The following is a 16,064-nucleotide window of genomic DNA, read 5'->3' as shown; positions in this document are numbered from 1 at the left end:
TTTTTTGCCCAAAATGCTAGAGCTTGACCTGCATGACATGTGTTTTCAACAAGATGGTGCCAAATGCCAGTGGACCTGGTGAGAGGCGAGTTCGGTGAACATTTTATTTCATGTTCGGGACCGGTCAATTGGCAGCCTAGATCGTGCGTTTTATCGCCTTTTGGCTATTTTTTATGGAGCTATGTTAGAGCTCATGTCTGTACAGTAAAGCCCGCTTCAATTGACGCATTGAAGCATTTATTCGTGAGATACCGGCCGAAATGTTGGAAAGAGTATGCCAAAATTAGACTAAGCGGATGGACCGTTTGAGGCACAGTCACGGTCAATATTTGCATGAAATAATCTTCAAACATTAAATTATATGGACCGTACTATCGAGTCATGCATTTTTCTGAATTTCTATAAGTTAGAGTTTAGTCAAACAATGTTTTATGGTTAGCTGTGATTTCTATTTAGTTGGATTAAATTCGTTCATTAAATATGTAAGGAGCTCTTTTTTGGCAGTGTACATTTGGTTGGGGCCACGTCGAAGCGATAAATGCTTATATTGTCTATGTTTCAAACAATTTGTCGTCAGTCTGATTTCGGAATCTTTACACTTTGATCGAACGACAAACAAATGACGGGCAACGAGCATAAACATCTACTGCACGGCATACTTATTGTGTTCTTGGTTACATCACTGCTCGTAGAAAACACTGGCGCTGTATGTTCAGTTGAAACAAATCTTCGCAAAAATAAAAATAAAAAAAATATCAAAACCTATTTCATATTCTCAAATTTTAGTCGACATGCGTAGTGAATTGTCCACTGGGGAAAGTTGTACATGAGGAAACATGTTCGTGTCATCCGCAGCCGGAATCCGTGGTTGGATGCCCACCAGGGTCACTATACGTCGATAAGAAGTGTCGTAAAATCCAGTGCCCCAGCGGGAAATTTCACAAAGGTAAATGCCTATGGGCCTATTGCCCCCCAGGTTTGGTTTGGCGTGAAGGAAGCTGCCAAGAGCCGGGCTACGTGACAACAATTCTTGAAATAGATAATAACTTGGTTAATGAGATACGCGAGAGCCCCATATATCTTGAGCTCAATAAAAACTATAATGAAGTGCACTACGACTCCCAATCGCAGCCACAGCAGCAAAAGCCACAGCAGCAAAAGCCACAGCAGCAAAAGCCGCTGCAGAAAATGCCCCAGCTGAAACAGCGGCTTCAGGCGCAGGCTCAGGCAAAAGCAAACTTGACAGACCAACCAAAGGCCCTTAAAAATTCGACAAAAACTTGTTGTACAGTTCTAACACCACGTGTTTGCAAGAGCTATGATGACAAATGGATTTGTTTTAATCGCCGCAAACATATGTGCGATGACAATGTTTGTACTAAACCAAAAGTTTACCTCAGCCCGCCAGAGCTCAAGTACCAACATCCAATACTAACAATGCCTCCCAAACTACGGCATGATGCTGCGACCCAAGGTAACGTACATATGTATATCAACTATCACAACCATAGCAAATTACTAAACAAATCCCTTTGCAGTGGATGATATCGTCCAAAAAAACAACTGCTCCGGCTGCGCTAGCAACCATCCCGAGAATTGCTCGGCTTATTGCTACTTCTATTTTTGTCCTCCAGAGACATGCACTTATCTGGATTTGAATTTTTACTGCAGTCTTTATCCTGGTCAGTTTGGTTGTATCAAGGAGCATGGATGCCTGTGGGAATGGTGTTAGTCCAAACAAGAAAAGCAAAGCCAATCAACAACGCCGCAGCACCACATTCACGATTAAATTAAAATGTTACTATGTTTGTACCAACCACAAAAAGGATGAAATAGGTAATGCCAAGTCAACACTGACTTGTATTGCTTAACTCGTTTTGGGAAACATCTCCGCCGTTCACACCACTCGTTGATGTTTTGGAAACTTCTTTTTTCAAAATTCTACCATAATTTTTATGATGCACTATTGTTAAGAATTATGTTCTTTTCAAATTCTATTTCATTTTCTTTATTTTATATTTTTTTGCCAGATACAAGGCGTATATATATATATATATATATATAGGCGAGAGCTTCAGCACAGCTGATAACACTGCAAATGTCAAATCAATTTAGAAACATATCATAAATATAAACTTGAAATACAAGTTTTATAAATTTGGTTTTGTTTTTTACTGATGTATTGGTTGTTAAACACAGGTTATATTAGGTTGAATAGCACGCATCTAGCAAGCTCAATCGCTATCCTCTTCACTTGGGAACCTGAGGTCTATTGTGATCGCCCTAGAAAAGCTAAAAAAACAGCAGAAGACAGGTAAAATTAACAGACATGGAGAGAATCCTATACCCATAATGAGGACCAACGAATATTTGCATAAAAAGCCTCCACAGTGGCCAAGAACGGCGAGTAGACCTCTGTCGAGAAGTAGAGTAGAGAATCCAGGCAAATAAAAAGGTGTTAATCACAATCCTGTGCCTTTTCTCCGTAATTGCAGTGTAGTGGCACAACGAGTGCTCAACCGTCTATAACTTCTCATTCTTCTCACAGTTTCCAAATAGAACGCATCTTCATGTGGCAATGACTAATCAAGAAAAAAATCTTTTTTTTTTTCAACAACACGAATTTTTGTTTCTGCCAGATAAATTGTTGATTTTTTCGAGACGTTTTAACAACTATGACTGTTGTTCATACGACAATATGATTTGTTAAAAAATACAAATTTTTTCAACGATGTATGTTGTTGCGTCAACAATATTGGTTGTTCAAAACTAATATTAACAATTATTTTTGTTGATATAACAATCACGATTGTTGAATTTTTCCCTGAGCTAACAAAAAAAAAATATTGTATATATCAACTACGCCGATTTTTGATTTTTTTACCCACCCAATACCAATACGCAAAAGAAAAATTTGTTGACTTAATTGCTGCAATCCCATGGCAGCCGGTTGTGTGTACCGGATTGACCCGATGAATTCCTTCATCGGCAAGGGCTGCCGCCACAGTGAACCACACACTGCTATTACAACAACTTAATTGCTGAACATATTCTTTTTCATTGGAAAATATGTGGATTATACTAAAGGCCTGGGTATGCTCTCGTAAACATACCGTAAATGTAGTAAAACGTTTCAGCTGTTTTGTTTTGGCTTATGAATACATCAGGATGCTCTGAGGTCATACGAACAGTAAATCTAAATGTCAAAGGTTTGATAATGCAAATGCAAATTTTGCCCACGAACATTCCACTAAGGAACAGGGACAAACTTCTCACATATCAATGAATGCAGTCCAAGTTTTTTAGCTCAATGATAAGGGGCCTCCTTTTTATAGCCGAGTCCGAACGGCGTGCCGCAGTGCGACACCTCTTTGGAGAGAAGTTTTACATGGCATAGTACCTCACAAATGTTGCCAGCATTAGGAGGGGAAAACCACCGTTGAAATTTTTTTCTGATGGACGAAAGCATAACCAGGCCTTAAGAAGCAAAGTAAAAGAAATAAAAGAAGAAAATTGTTCGAATCTTATGATATAGATAACATTACATCAAAGAGTGGGAAACAAGAGCAGTTTATTTTGTTGCAATTAATAAAATTATGTATACCTAACATAACTTTTTTTCATAAAAATATGGTTTTCAAAAAAATAATGATATAAAAATCAACTGAATAATTTTACATCCAGTTGCAGTTGTTAAACTTTTCTTCAAAAATTATTCGATATATTAAGTTTACATTTTCGTAATGATTGTTTCACAGAAAAAATATTAACTTAGATTTGACCAATTAAACATGGTATTGACTTAAAAAAACATTTTTGTGAAATTGTGTGTTTTGATGTATTCGACCTGTTTCTGCAAATTCGTTGTTTTTGGTAATAATCGAATCAGTTGGGAGACGAAATATCGAATAAACTACAAACTGAAAACTCGAGCACGTTTATTACCAAAAAAAAGCGCATTTGCAGAAATATATCAAATACATCAAAGCATCCAATTTTAAAAAATTGCTCAAACACCCCGAAAAACCACAAAAATGGTTTACCAACACCTCAACCAAAATTATCTCAAATATAAAAGCGAATATATATGGCAGCTATATTAGGTTGTGTACCGATTTGAACCATACTTAGCACAGTTGTTGGAAGTGATACCAAAACACCACGTGCAAAATTTCAGTCATAGCGGATAAGAATTGCGCCCTCTAGATGCTCAAGAAGTCAAGACCCAAGATCGGTTTATATGGGAGCTATATCAAAACATGGAGCGATTTGGCCCATTTACAATCGCAACCGACCTACACTAATAAAAAGTATTTGTGGAAAATTTCAAGCACATAGCTATACTCCTTCGACAGTTATCGTGCTTTCGACAGACAGACGGACGGACATGGCTATATCGACTTAAAATACATGACAATCAAGATTATATATACCTTACTAGCTGACCCGGGCCCGCTCCGCTGCGCCTTATTTCACTTAAAGATTTTTTAGTGAAATACCATGATACGAAAATAGTATATCGCTTGACAAACAATTTAACAATATAAGTGCCTTTATCTGAATCCCATATGATCTTTATTGGTCAACGAATTTAAGTTTGGATGTAAGGTGTACTCCCAGATACATGGCCCTAAAAAAATATGATCATCGTGCTCTTCTCTCAAATACCATTTATTTAAACCCCATATTGCCATTGGCTTAAGAGGAGTTTACAGGATGAGGCGTCCCCCAAACACATAGCCCAAAATAGGTTATCAAATTCGTTTTCTAATCTCAAATACGTTTCATTTGAGCCACATATTGGCTAGGCCGAAAAATTTTTTCCCTTTGGGGGTGTTTTGGGAAAGGGGTGATGTCCTAAATACATGGTCCTACATTTGGATATAAAATTCGTATTCTACTCCCAAAAACATTTATTTGAGACCCATATTGCGATGGTCACTCAAAAATTGCTGTTTGTCGGGTATTTTAGGAAAGGGATAGACCCCCAGAAAATTGGTTCTGAAAATGGCTATCAATTCTTACTCTACCCCCCAATACCTTTCATTTAGGCCCACATTGTCATGGTCGGTAAATATGCCCGATTTAGGGGTGTTTTGGGGATTGTGGTGGTCGCCCAAACACTAAGCCGGGAAAATATATCAGTAACGTTCTCTATTCTCATATATCTATATATCATTTATTTGAACCTCAAAATTGGATATCAAATTCGTTTTCAAATCTCATTTAAACTCCTTATTGCAAAAGTCAGCAAATATGTCCGGTTTTGGGTATTGGCCCTAAAAACTATGAAAATTAGTTCCAATATTTTTAAGACCCAAATTGTCTTAGTAGACGGTAGATGTCCTATTTAGGGGTGTTTTGGGGGTTGTTGTGGGGTGGGGTGGCCCCATAGACACTTTTCCCGAATATTGACATCAGATTTGTGCTTTACTCCCAAAAACCTTTCATTTGAGCCCCATGTGGCTATAGTCTAAATATGTCCCCTTTGGGGGAGGTTTTCGGGGAGAGGCGGCCCCACAAACACTTGGTCTCATATTTGGATATCAGATTCTAATTCTACACTCAAATACTTTTTATTTAAGCCTCATATTCCCATGGTCAGTAAATAAGTCCTGTTGGGGGGTATTTTGGGGAATGGGAGGACCCCCAGAAACGTGGTCCCACATTTAGACATCAGATTCGTATTCTACTCGCAAATACCTTTCATTTGAGTCCCATATTGCCATGGTCGGTAAATATGTCCGATTTAGTGGTGTTATGAGGGTGTTGTGGGAGTGGGGTGGCCCCATAGACCCTTTTCCCAAAAATTAATATCAGATTCGTGCTTTACTCCCAAAGACCTTTCATTTGAGCCCCATATGACTATGGTCATAAATTTGTCCCCTTTGGGGGAGAGGCGGCCCCCCAAACACTCGATCCATATTTGGATATCAGATTCTACTTTTACACTCAAATACCTTTTAATTAAGTCCCATATTCCCATGGTCAGTAAGTAAGTCCTGTTTCAGGGGTGTTTTGGGGAAGGGGTCCACCCCCCAGAAACGTGGTCCCATATTTGGATATCAGATTCGTATTCTACTCGCAAATACCTTTTATTTGAGTCCCATATTGCCATGATCGGTATATGTCCTATTTAGGGATGTCTTGGGGGTTGGGTGGTGTTGTGAGGGTGGGATGGCGCCATAGACAATTTTCCCGAATATTGATATCAGATTTGTGCTTTACTCCCAAATACCTTCCATTTGAGACCCATGTGGCTATGGTCGCAAATGTGTCCCCTTTGGGGGAGGTTTTTGGGGAGAGGCGGCCCCCCAAACACTTGGTCTCATATTTGGATATCAGATTCGAATTCTACACTGAAAACCCTTTAATTTTATCCCCATATTCCCATGGTCAGTAAATATGTCCTGTTTGGGGGGTGTTTTGGGGAAGGGGTGGACCCCCAGAAACGTGGTCCCACATTTGGATATCAGATTCGTATTCTACTCCCAAATACCTTTAATTTGAGTCCCATATTGCCATGGTCGGTAAATATGTCCGATTTGGGTTGGACTTGATTTGACAAATGGATATCAGATACGTTTTCTTATCCTAAATACCGTTCATTTGAGTCCCATATTGTCGTGATTGGTCTAAATATATATTTGATAGGTTTTAGGGTGGGGCGGCCCCCCTAAGTACCCCATCCGAAATTTGGATACCAATTTTTTATATTTAGGGTACTATATGAGAGCACACAAAATTTCGCATAAATCGCACCACACATCTCCGAGATCTGGCGTTTCTGAAAATTAGGGTAAGGGGGAGGGTCCGGAAGGTATAAAAATTTATGCATGAGGAACAGCGTATACTACTCATTAATAACCTAGCTTCATACTTGGATGTAAATGGATACGACTGGAACGTATCAGATTGTTCTCGCTCTCACGCCTTCTCCCGTTTCCCATTCAAAATTGTTCTCGCTCTCACGCTCTCTTCTGCTGGCAAATAAAGTACGCAAACGACTTCCAAGCGAACACACATCTTAAACACACATTATCTTAAATCTCGAACCCGAACAGGATGCCGATATGCCAATTAACCCTTTACGAAGCACACACATAACTAAACAAGCGTTGGACGTTTATTTGGAGAAAATGTTATACTTATAGAACAAACGAAATTAAAACAAGTAAAAGCGTGCTAAGTTCGGCCGGGCCGAATCTTATATACCCTCTACTATGGATCGCATTTGTCGAGTTCTTTTCCCGGCATCCCTTTTTAGGCAAAACAGGATATAAGAAAAGATTTACTCTGCTTTTAGAGCGATATCAAGATACGGTCCGGTTTGGACCACAATTAAATTATAAGTTGGAGACCTGTGTAAAATGTCAGCCAATTCGAATAAGAATTGTGCCCTTTGGGGGCTCAAGAAGTAAAATAGAGAGATCGATTTATATGGGAGCTGTATCGGGCTATAGACCGATTCAGACCATAATAAACACGTATGTTTATGGTCATGAGAGAATCCGTCGTACAAAATTGCAGGCAAATCTGATAATAATTGCGACCTCTAGGGGCTCAAGAAGTCAAGATCCCAGATCGGTTTATATGACAGCTATATCCGGTTATGAACCGATTTGAACCATACTTGCCACAGTTGTTGGATATCATAACAAAACACATCGTGCCAAAATTCATTTAAATCGGATAAGAATTGCGCCCTCCAGAGGCTCAAGAAGTCAAGACGCAAGATCGGTTTATATGGCAGCTATATCAAAACATGGACCGATATGGCCCATTTACAATACCAACCGACCTACACTAATAAGAAGTATTTGTGCAAAATTTCAAGCGGCTAGCTTTACTCCTTCGGAAGTTAGCGTGGTTTCGACAGACAGACGGACGGACATGTCTAGATCGACATAAAATGTCGCGACGATCAAGAATATATATACTTTATGGGGTCTCAGACGAATATTTCGAGTAGTTACAAACAGAATGACGAAATTAGTATACCCCCCATCCCATGGTGGAGGGTATAACAATGGAATCTACTTCAGAGATCTTGAAAGAATGCGAAAAGACATCTGGCGGCGAATTAGTATGTTTTACTCGCAAACACAAAATGTATGTAATTTCGAAGATTTATTTTATTCATAGATTTCTATTGACTTCTCCACGAAATATCCATCTTGTACTGATTTGCACGTGAAATGCTGTGATAACGCCGAACAAATATGGAATTTATTGAAATGTAAAATAACAAATCCAATAGTTTCTGCCACATTGCAGAAGTTAGGTAAAATTTCCTCTTTAAATTTTGTCGAGTTTAGAACATTGTACTTGGAGTCGCGAGTGAGAAAGCTTAATAATGACGTTATGTACTTACATAATCTGGAAGGCGGTGCATTGATAGAAGAGCAAATTGGGCGCATTGGGTATGTTTCCTTGTGTATTTTAGGTAGTTCATAAATCCTAGGTGCAATTGGCGGTTATACTTTACATTTTGAATAGTTCTTCTATAAATTCATTGTTCTTCTTTTATAGTTTATTGGCAGGATGCGATTTTAGTCTCCTGTAGGTCATTATGTCGTTTACTATTCTATTCATTATTTCCTCATATTCAGCTTGTTCCATAGAGACTGTGACATTGCCCTTGTCTGCTTCTAGAATATCATGTTTTTGTTGTTCTTCATGAAATTTCTTGTTCGGCCCACTGTTTCTGTGATGTACCCAAGATATATTCATTTACAGGTAGTGGCAGTTGCCCAACAACTAAATATTGAGTGCACTATCTGTCAATACCAGTGATTAGTGCAACTCTGATTTTGTGTATGTTACTAGTTCGCTCCATTTTTCGTTGTTGTGTGTGTTATGGTACTTAACTTTAATGCACACAGCCAACCAAAATGTCCGTCCGTCCGTCCGTCCGAAGGAGCAAAGCTATCCGCTTGAAATTTTGCAAAAATACTTCTTATTAGTGTAGGTCGGTTGGTATTGTAAATGGGCCATATCGGTCCATGTTTTGATATAGCTGCCATATAAACCGATCTTGGGTCTTGAATTCTTCAGCCTCTAGAAGGAGCAATTCTTATCCGATTGGAATGAAATTTTGCACGACGTGTTTTGTTATGATATCCAACAACTGTGCCAATTATGGTTCAAATCGGTCCATAACCTGATATAGCTGCCATATAAACCGATCTTGGGTCTTGACTTCCTGAGTCTCTAGAGTGCGCAATTCTTATCCGATTGGAATGAAATTTTGCACGACGTATTTTGTTATGATGGCCAACAACTGTGCCAAGTATGGTTCAAATCGGTTCATAACCTGATATAGCTGTCATATAAACAGATCTGGGGACTCGACTTCTTGAGCCTCTAGAGGGCGCAATTCCTATCCGATTTGGCTGAAATTTTGCACGACGTATTTTATTTTTACTTTCAACAACTGTGTCAAATAAGGTTTAAATAGGTTCATAACCTGATATAGCTGCCATATTAACCGATCTGGGATCTTGAGTTCTTGAGCCTCTAGAGGTCGCAATTATTATCCGATTTGCCTGAAATTTTGTACGAGGGATCCTCTATTGACCATCAACATACGTGTTTATTATGTTCTGAATCGGTCTATAGCCCGATACAGCTCCCATATTAATCGATCTCTCTATTTTACTTCTTGAGCCCCCAAAGGGCGCAATTCTTATTCGAATTGGCCGACATTTTACACAGGTCTCAAACATATTATTTAATTGTGGTCCAAACCGGACCCTATCTTGATATCGCTCTAATAGCAGAGCAAATCTTTTCTTTTATCCTTTTTTCCCTAAGAAGAGATGGCGGGAAAAGAACTCGACAAACGCGACCCAGGGTGGAGGGTATATAAGATTCGGCCCGGCCAAACTTAGCACGCTTTTACTTGTTTAAAAGTTATTTGTTTTGCAAGGGCGGTTCCAAAAGAAAGTTTGCAAACCGAGTTGTTTAAAACAAAGCGATTTTTCTAGACGTTATTACACGAGCGTATGTCTTAAAACTTTATGATTAGCTTCGTATTTGAATGTCCACAAATTTCTTACTGACCCACATTTTTTATAATATAGTGGTAGTGGGTAAGACTGGAATTTTGGAGATACATTTTTTTTTTAATAGTATTTAAAACTCTTTACTATATATTATAACTGTTTGATTTTTTCCCGTTTTTGCTAAAATATCCCATCGTTTATTTCATAACACAATAAATCATCTATTAGTTCTAGGAATTTCAAAACAAATGTCCACACAACGACATTAAATGGAATAAGGTCTACTATCTTTTACAGTTTTTTTATAAATTCAATTATTGGCAAAATAATTAGAGTTTCCACTTTTCCTTTAATTTTTTGCATATCCGCTTTGGATAAATTGCTGAGTGCAATATCACTAGGAAGGCATTTGCGGACTCCTGCATCATGTTGAAATACTCTGCGAGAGATTGTGGTGTGCGGCCTAATGTGCAACCCCAGCGTCTTCTAATAGCAGATAGTAGACCGCCAGCGCCATCTGATGGCTAGAATTCGCCTCCTGTCAACGAAAGAGACAGACAGCTGACACGAACTGATAACTATGGCTACCACCATGGTTTGATGATGGTGGCGAATCCAAGATGATGGAGGCGAATCCAAGCAAAGCCGGCCGGTGACCCAAGAAAGCGTCTTTTTTTGGATTGGGACTTGGCAGCGTACAGAGGTGGAGCCATCGTCGAAAAAAAAGGTAAGTCAAGAATTTTTCAAATTGTGTTTTATTGAAAATGAATGTGAAAAAGCAAAGTTAGAGAGAGCTGAAAAAGAAATGTTACTACGAAAAATTATAAAAAAAAAACTGAAAATAAATATGTAGATATTAAAATCAAAGCAAACAATTGAAAATTTGAAAATAAGACTGCCATAAGAAAGAAATGTAAAACATTTTCCCATTTAATAAAATATTTGAATTTGTACGATGAATTATCATTGAAAATCACTCATTTAGTAAGTGATGGAAGGCTAAATCAACGGAATATCTGGCAAGTGACTAGATAGCAGCGGAGTGAGAACAGGTAATGGATTACGGTGTACCCTTAATATCCCACGATGAGGGGTGCCATGGTTAGGTCTATTGTGTTTTCTTGTTCCATCGATAGCTGGTTAATTTATCATGTTTTTTGTCACTTGCCAGAGGGTTGGATTGGCAAAAGAACCGCGCCCCACAGACTGAGCCAAAAGCCGGTGCTTAAATGCCAGCAACCAGCGCCCGCCAGTCCGACTCCTCACACCAATGGCAAGGGGCTTTTGGGTCCAGGATAAGATGTAGTTCGCAGTACTTCTGAGAGTGTTGGCATATTAAAAATGTTAGATTCACAAGTTTTTCCTTTTGCAGGCCCAATATTAGGCTTTTGTTTGAAGGCAATTGTTGCCTCACTATTAAATTCAAAATGTTTATAAACATGTTTTCTTAAGCTGTCTTTTGAATTAAAATTTTGATAACATGTTTTAAAAGAACACTGAAATCTTTCTTTTGTGTCTAGTGAACGGCATTCTCTTTAATGACTAAAATACTTTTTGGGTACACAAACAATTTATTACCCAAATACCATCTTTATAATGTCATATTGAATGAAATCACCAAGTTTGTTTCGTTAAAAATCTATTATCTAAAAAAGGTAATCGGCGAAAAACATCGCGAAAAGCGAATATAGTACCAGGCTTTTACATAAATGCACTTTAAACTTGCTTAAAAAAAGTTACACTACACAACACGACCTGTCGTGACGATGTCTGGAGAGAAACTAAGCTCCAGATGGCTTAAATGCATAACAACTCTTGTTTGTTTTTGTTTTGTTTAGTTTCAACCACCTTTTTCTTTTTCATCAATCGGCATGACTGATTCGACTAACGACGTTTTTGAGTCATCTATCGTCGTTGTTGAGTCAACTATGGCTATTGTTGATTTTTTTAATGCACTTAGTTTTTAAAACAACAACAACAACAAATAATCAAATCATTTTTGGTTTTGAGTATGTTATTAGTTATGGTTCTTAACTCCAATGCATACACACCATCGAGCGCTATGAAACAAATGTCAGCGTCTCGGTGCATACTCATTTTTTGTTTTCATTCTTCTAATCGGAATGACAAAACTAAAAGAGCAAGAACCCAACATATGTATATATTCGAAGATTAGGATTATAATAAAATCACATTTATGAACTCCGAAAAACATTTATTTTGAATAAAAAAAATTACTTCTTGTTTGTTTTGTTGTTTTTTGATTATTTCCGATGTGTGTTAGAGTTGGCCAACGTTAATATACAAAGCATTTAGCGGGAAGACCGTTTTATTAATCCATATGCCAGCAAATCAGTTAAACAGGTTAATAAAACAACCCAAAAGATTGTACCAATTTAATAAAATACATCATTCGAACAAAAATATCTGGTAGTTGGTGCTCCTAGTTTTAGTTCGTCTTGTTTTTTACAAGAACTTCGGGTTCATTTTTAACTTTATACGGATACAAATTTTCAAAAATCTTTTCGCTTATCATGCCTATTTTAACAATTTTAAGCATATTCTTAACGGCTCCTAAAGGTTGTCTAACGCGGTGTTGTTTTTTATTTTTGTTTATGTTCTCTTTCCCGGCCGATACGGGATGATTATGAGCACCACACAGGCTGGAACTTTGAGCTCCGAATTGTGTGGTGAGTGCCAATGATACTCGAGATGACAAGGCGAGTTATTTGCGCCTTCAAATAACCAATGGCCAACATCAACGTCTGTTCCCAGGTTAGGGGCGGCTGGCGGCGAGCGTCGGATCTTGGAGCAATCGGCTCGCCACAACAAGGGATACATGCAATCCCACAAACCCATGCAGTTGGGGCGCTGGGCCAGTAACCCGCCCCCGGAAAACATAGAACTACTATGAAAAACAAAGGAATAGTAAAAACGGACCCCCCCAACATTGACGACCCACGCAAACGAAAAAAGGACCATGATTTGCGGATCTGCACCTGGAATGTCCGCACTCTTTATAGAGAAGGTGCAGTATACGCGCTGGCCGATGTATTAGAGAAGTACAAGGCAGACATAACCGCCTTACAGGAAGTGCGATGGACTGGAAATGGCGTCACTACAACACCAAACGGTGACGAACTATACTATAGCTGCCACAACACGAGACATGAATTTGGCTGCGGATTTGTGGTTAGTCGAAGACTGAAACACCTAGTCTCCAGCTTTACTCCGGTGGATGAGAGGCTAGCCACAATCCGCATAAAAGCCAAATTCTTCAACATCAGTCTTATTTGTGCCCATGCCCCGACGGAAGACAAAGACGAGCAGACCAAGGATATTTTCTACGAACGCCTAGAGAGAGAATATGACCGCTGCCCCGCCCATGATATTAAAATCGTTCTGGGAGATTTTAATGCGAAAATAGGAAAGGAAGAAATTTTTGGTCCAACAGTCGGAAAGTTTTGCCTCCACGAGATAACGTCCAGTAATGGGTTCAGGCTGATAGATTTCGACGCGGCAAAAAACATGGTAGTTAGTAGCAGCAGATTTCAACATAAAAATATCCACAAAGCCACATGGCTGTCACCCGATCAAAACACGAGAAACCAAATTGATCACGTTGTGATAGATGGAAGGCATTCATCCAGCGTGTTAGATGTACGATCGATCCGTGGAGCGAATATAGATTCGGATCATTACCTTGTTGCAGCAAAGGTTCGCCGAAAGCCAAAAAACCCATGGTACGACCAAGAGTGTCGAGATGCTACTGAAGCCAAGAATGCGGCATATAGAGCAACCCTGCAATCAATGGCAACGCGCCAGATGAAGGAGAGGTATCGGGAGAAAAGGAGAGAGGAGAAACGTCTATTCCGCAGAAAGAAAAAGGAAATGGAAAGACGTGAGTGCGAGCGAATTGAGATGTACAGAAGTCAGAATGAAGTCCGGAAATTCTACCAAAGAATTAAACACCAAACCGATGGCTTTGGTGCAGGTACATCCTCCTGCAGAGACAAAGAAGGAAATCTGGTAACTGACACAGACAACATGCTGAGGATATGGAAAGAACATTTTACCCAACTGCTAGTGTCCGATGTTGGCGGCGAAGAGGATACCGCAGAACCAATCCCTGATGATAGTATAGAATGTTTACCTCCTAGTCAGAATGAGGTCCAAGTAGCAGTAACCCGACTAAAGAACAACAAGGCAGCAGGAGCCGACGAGTTACCCGCTGAACTATTTAAGACCGGAGGCGACACGCTGATAAGGCGTATGCATCAGCTTATCTGCGCAATCTGGCTAGAAGAACGCATAACCTATGATTGGAACCTCAGCATACTATGTCCCGTACACAAGAAAGTCTCCTCCCCATCGCATACAAGATACTCTCGAGCGTACTGTGTGAAAGATTAAAACCTAAAGTCAATGAGATAATTGGGCCCTATCAATGCGGCTTTAGACCTGGTAAATCCACCCTAGACCAGATATTCACACTGCGCCAAATCCTGGAAAAGACCCGAGAAGGACAAATCAACACCTACCACCTCTTTGTTGACCACAAAGCCGCCTTCGATACTCCTTTACGTTCAAAGGTATTTCAAGCCATGTCTGAGTTTGGTATCCCTGCAAAATTAATAAAACTCTGCAGGATGACACTTGCTGATACGCGTTCCTCAGTAAGAATAGGAAAGAATCTCTCCGAACCATTTAATACCAAACGAGGTTTCAGACAAGGAGACAGCCTCTCGTGTGATCTCTTTAATATCCTGCTGGAGAAGATTATACGAGATGCAGAAGTGAATAGATATGGCACACTAATCACAATAGAGCACATGCTACTTGCTTATGCCGACGATATCGATATCATAGGTCGGCCACCGGAAGTAGTAACTGCAGCCTTTGAAAGATTCGAAAGAGAGTCAGTGAAAATGGGTCTGGCAGTAAATGGAGATAAGACGAAATGGATGGTCTCCACTCCCAAAAAGCCTTGTACAACCGAGCAGATAAAGAACATGGAAAAAGTTGGGAACCACAACTTTGAGATAGTCAGTAACTTTATCTACCTCGGCACCGCCGTAACCGAAACGAATGACACCAGTTTTGAGATAAAGCGAAGAATAATACTGGCAAACAGATGCTACTTTGGACTAAGTAAGCAGTTTAGTCCAAGGCCACCTCTCAACAGACGAAGACTACATTTTACAAGACACTGATACTACCCGTGCTGTTATATGGTTCTGAAGCATGGGTACTTGTGAAAGCAGATGAGGCAGTGCTTGGAGTATTTGAGAGAAAGATTCTTCGTAAAATATATGGACCAGTTTGCGTTAACGGAGAATATAGGCGACGTATGAACCACGAGCTGTATGACGACGATAGCATAGTTACACGCATCAAAATACAACGGCTGCGTTGGCTAGGTCATCTTGTCAGAATGGACGAAGAAGCTCCAGCAAAGAAGTCTTTTGAAGGCAAACACATGCAAACATGCAAACCGGGAAGACCAAAAGCCCGATGGAAAGATCAAGTTGTGGGAGACACCTCGAAACTTGGTGTCAGAGATTTTAGAATGAGCGCAGAAGATCGAGGCGCTTGGAACGCTATTCGTTCGGTTAGTGGAAGAAATATTCTGTCATAGCCAATTAAAGTAAGTTATGTTCTCTTTGTTGTTTTCTTATTTCTAGCATATTTTCTGCACACATGCATACACACGCGCGCAAGTTTCTTTCTGTCTATTAGCAAAAACCTAGATTTTGTAAATCAGCTTGGTGACAAAATGGCGAATTCACCACATGATTTTTATGTGTTGTACAAAGGAGACAACCTTCTATCGTTGAGCCCAGGATGCACTTATAAGGTGAGGTAATGCGAACTGCTGAGTACAATTTTTTTATTTTTGTTTTGATTTTGCAATAACTTTAAATGTCAAATTCTTGTTAAGACAGCTGTGATTTTCTCTAAAATCTTAAAAATTTGTTTTATTTGATACTTCATTCCACACATAGGCAATAAAACGGTGTTTTAATGATGAAAATACAAATATAAAACACATTTGTA

The 16,064-nt window shown here is 39.3% G+C and overlaps 2 protein-coding genes across 2 annotated transcripts in view; one reads left to right on the top strand and one right to left on the bottom strand.

Annotated features, from left to right (window-relative positions):
- LOC106087907 (uncharacterized) overlaps positions 1-11,788 on the bottom strand; it is a 42,708-nt gene extending 30,920 nt beyond the window's left edge. Inside the window, exon 1 of the mRNA XM_059364103.1 lies at positions 11,748-11,788. The gene's annotated coding sequence lies outside the window, so the exon portion shown is untranslated. The remainder of the gene's footprint in view (positions 1-11,747) is intronic.
- Positions 517-2,157, top strand: LOC106087720 (uncharacterized). The gene is made up of 3 exons (XM_013252863.2): positions 517-706; positions 787-1,474; positions 1,539-2,157. Exons 1-3 carry the CDS (start codon positions 620-622, stop codon positions 1,730-1,732), a joined length of 969 nt encoding a protein of 322 aa, XP_013108317.2. The 5' UTR covers positions 517-619; the 3' UTR covers positions 1,733-2,157.
- Positions 11,789-16,064: the final 4,276 nt, after the last annotated feature.

The sequence above is a fragment of the Stomoxys calcitrans genome, chromosome 2 (genome assembly GCF_963082655.1).
Source record: "Stomoxys calcitrans chromosome 2, idStoCalc2.1, whole genome shotgun sequence".
Taxonomy (NCBI): Eukaryota; Metazoa; Arthropoda; class Insecta; order Diptera; family Muscidae; genus Stomoxys; species Stomoxys calcitrans.
Note: the sequence above shows the minus strand (reverse complement) of the source record. Positions and strands in the feature narration are given on the sequence as shown.